This window comes from Apis dorsata, unplaced genomic scaffold (assembly GCF_000469605.1).
Source record: "Apis dorsata unplaced genomic scaffold, Apis dorsata 1.3 scaffold_189, whole genome shotgun sequence".
NCBI lineage: Eukaryota > Metazoa > Arthropoda > Insecta > Hymenoptera > Apidae > Apis > Apis dorsata.
In genome coordinates this window covers 667,690-670,576 of record NW_006263474.1, presented here as the reverse complement: position 1 = coordinate 670,576, position 2,887 = coordinate 667,690, and the positions used below count along the sequence as shown (strand labels likewise).

The window sequence follows — 2,887 nt, the reverse complement described above, 5'->3', positions numbered from 1 at the left end:
AAGTTCATTAAGAAAAAAAAAAAAAATAAAAAAAAAAAACACTTAGTTTATATAATTTAACATAGAATTTTCAATTTGATCTATCGTAATAGCCATAAACTTGGCTTCGTTCAAGAATTATCATCCAGAGGTTCTCTAGAAATTTGCATTGAGAAGCAATCGTAATCTGGCTCGTAAACGTTAAGAAGGTGAAGAAATTATGAAACGCGAATGTGAGAAACGGCCTACAGGTGGCTAGTTACAAGCTTCTACGGAATTATGGAAATCCGTTTTTCAACTCGAGTTACATAGTCTACTTTTATCCCATGACGCCTACATGTCTCGTTCCGATCATTTCTTTCTCTTTTAAACGTAACAACCAGCTGTGCATTCATTCTTTATATCTAAAGTTATTTAAAAGTTTGAATCTATGGGCAACAAATATATTCCATTCTGCTAACTTTGAGAGTATAAATTCAGTTCAGTCAGTAGAGCATATGGAGAGAAAAATTGAAAAAATTGAAATATGAAACACATTATAAATATATCTTCATTTATTCCGATGAAATAAAAAGATGGTTAAATGATTTACAACGATTTAAGAATCATAAGTGTAAATCACGTCCAAGACATTTTGAAAAATTTATATTTATGAGTTGGTATTTAAAAAAAAATATTCCCCGACTTTACAACAGAATTATGTTGATTTCAATTTTTTACATTGAAATAAATCATAAGCAGGTAACTTAAAAGGAATATTATAATATAATTCCATTTATTATCAATCAAACTTACACTTATGAATCTCCCGTATATATAAAATTGAAATTCGAAATGATCGATTCACAGAATAAAAGTTTTTAAATTAATCGCACTCTCAGATCCTCGTCCAGTTCCAATACGATTTCAAACAATTAAAATCCATCGAAGATGATAGTATAACGTAAAAACTCTCTCTCTATCTCTCTCTCTCTCTTTTCGACCGTGGTTCTCGACGCGTTCGATTTTTCGTGGAAAGTTTTCTCACGAGCAGCGCGTCACGGCGACCCGATTGCACAATACGCGTGATATTGCAATTCGTATACGCGATTCGTCGCCATCGTGTTCGCCTTTCGTTATTTCCTACGAAACATATCTCGGAACGAATATATTGTCCTTCGTTTCTCAACTAAAAACGTCTCTTTCTACTACTTAACCGCGGTTGCAAACCCTCGTCGGTTTTGCGTTACATAAAGCGGGGCTGGTGGATGGGTGTCGGATACTTGTTAAGTATTCGCGGTGAACGGTGTTGCGCCGTTTATGTATATATATATATACTCACGCACGTTGCCCGTGAACCTAAATTGTTGAACGCCTTTTACCAGGATACTTGGATCGAGGATCCGAGGATCAATGATATTACGAGTTCTCTAACGTTCTATTCGATAATCGTCCGTTGAACCACGATTTCCGCACGGTAATGTTAATTGCATTTCAAACGGGAATAACTTTTTCAGACACTTGTTGCTTCCTATTCTAATTATGCACGATGCATTAAATCAGAAGAATTCTATTTCCTAGTTGGATAACATTGTGAAATTTCGTTTCGCGGACTTCCTTAAATTTTACACCTATTTTATGTAACCGATCCAGAGTCGCTAATCACTAGAAATCAGAGAGCGATCACGAAAATTTACGATTGCTCGCAGTCTATTTTTTTTTTTTGCCTATTCGTCGAAAATTGAGTCGTCAAGTTGTCGACTCGTTTTTCATATTTTTTTTTTCATCTGACGAATAGTTTGTTACTTATTATTGTTTTTATTATTATTAATATTATTATTTTCTTTTTCTCGCAAAGAGTTTCCCGCCAAATTGGTTTCGACGTGGGTCGAGCTCATCTTTTTCGCCGTGAAAGTCCGATGGAATTATTTTATAATTCCCGATTAAATCTCGTCGAGCCGTAGGAATCGAGACTTTTGAATCGCGGAAGGAAGGAATAGAAAGCAGCTAGGATAGTTGTTACTTAGAGAAGGATCGACAGAGTTCCGCGATACGGTTGTCTTGTAACCGGCCTATCATTTACATCTAAAACACAACTGGGATAAGGGGAATACTCTCGAGGAAGACAATAATTGGAAACTATATATAATTCACTTACATCAGGAACGAGATCCTCGCGTCCATCGTTGGAGGCTTCTTCCACGTTGATTCGAATCCCAGACATGTTCCGGGGTATCTTTCTCCTTTTTCTTCCCTTGCCTTTATTACTTCGTCAAATCACTCCAAGACAAATCTCGCGACACACCTCTCGAGAACCGAGGAAGACCGATCTCCTAGGTCTCTAGAGAGAAATCCGCACCTAGGAATTGCACTCTCCTTTCGTTCCCCTTCTATGATCACCACCGAATAACTTGGTGATTCCCCAATATATATATAAATATTCCACAAGAAACCGGGATCAACCCCCCAAAAGAAAGAAAGAATCTCCCTCTCGATACCGTGCTACGTGCCTCAACGATCAATCCCCAAGGAGGGGACCACCAGAGCCTAGGCAAGTCCCAGGGAGCGAGTCCTCGACGTCCTCGTCGAGTTCGTTGTCCTTTCTCTTTCTCTCTCTCTCTCCTTTTCGAAACACGAGAGCAGAAGCAACGTGTCTCTCCCTAACGGAGTACCTAAAGCTTCCTCCTCCTCCTCCTCCTCCTCCTCCTTCTCCTTCTCCTCCTCCTCTTCTCAGAGAGTCGAAAAATGATCGTGCGCACGAATTCACAGACGATGGGCTGTTAGGCGATCGCCGTGTTGAACCATGAAGAGACTATATATGTATATATATATATACACGCGTGTGTGTACGCGTTTGCGTGTATATTCGAGTTTCGATCCGCGGTTTCCCTACCGTTTCCTCGCGTTTCCTCGCGGGAGTACCGCACGC

At 39.1% G+C, this 2,887-nt stretch overlaps 2 protein-coding genes across 3 annotated transcripts in view; one reads left to right on the top strand and one right to left on the bottom strand.

Annotated features, from left to right (window-relative positions):
• Positions 1 to 2,887, top strand: part of LOC102681942 (nuclear migration protein nudC) — a 114,301-nt gene that overhangs the window by 16,876 nt on the left and 94,538 nt on the right. The window lies entirely within an intron of this gene.
• The window catches only part of LOC102681812, a 76,122-nt gene that overhangs the window by 15,169 nt on the left and 58,066 nt on the right, over positions 1 to 2,887 (bottom strand). Inside the window, exon 1 of one of the 2 annotated variants that reach the window (XM_006614553.2) lies at positions 2,117 to 2,880. The exons of the other annotated variant lie outside the window; for it this stretch is intronic. Coding sequence (XP_006614616.1) covers positions 2,117 to 2,182 — 66 coding nt within the window. The 5' untranslated portion in view covers positions 2,183 to 2,880. Of the gene's footprint in view, positions 1 to 2,116; positions 2,881 to 2,887 lie in introns of those variants that run through there. 2 annotated transcript variants of the gene reach the window in all.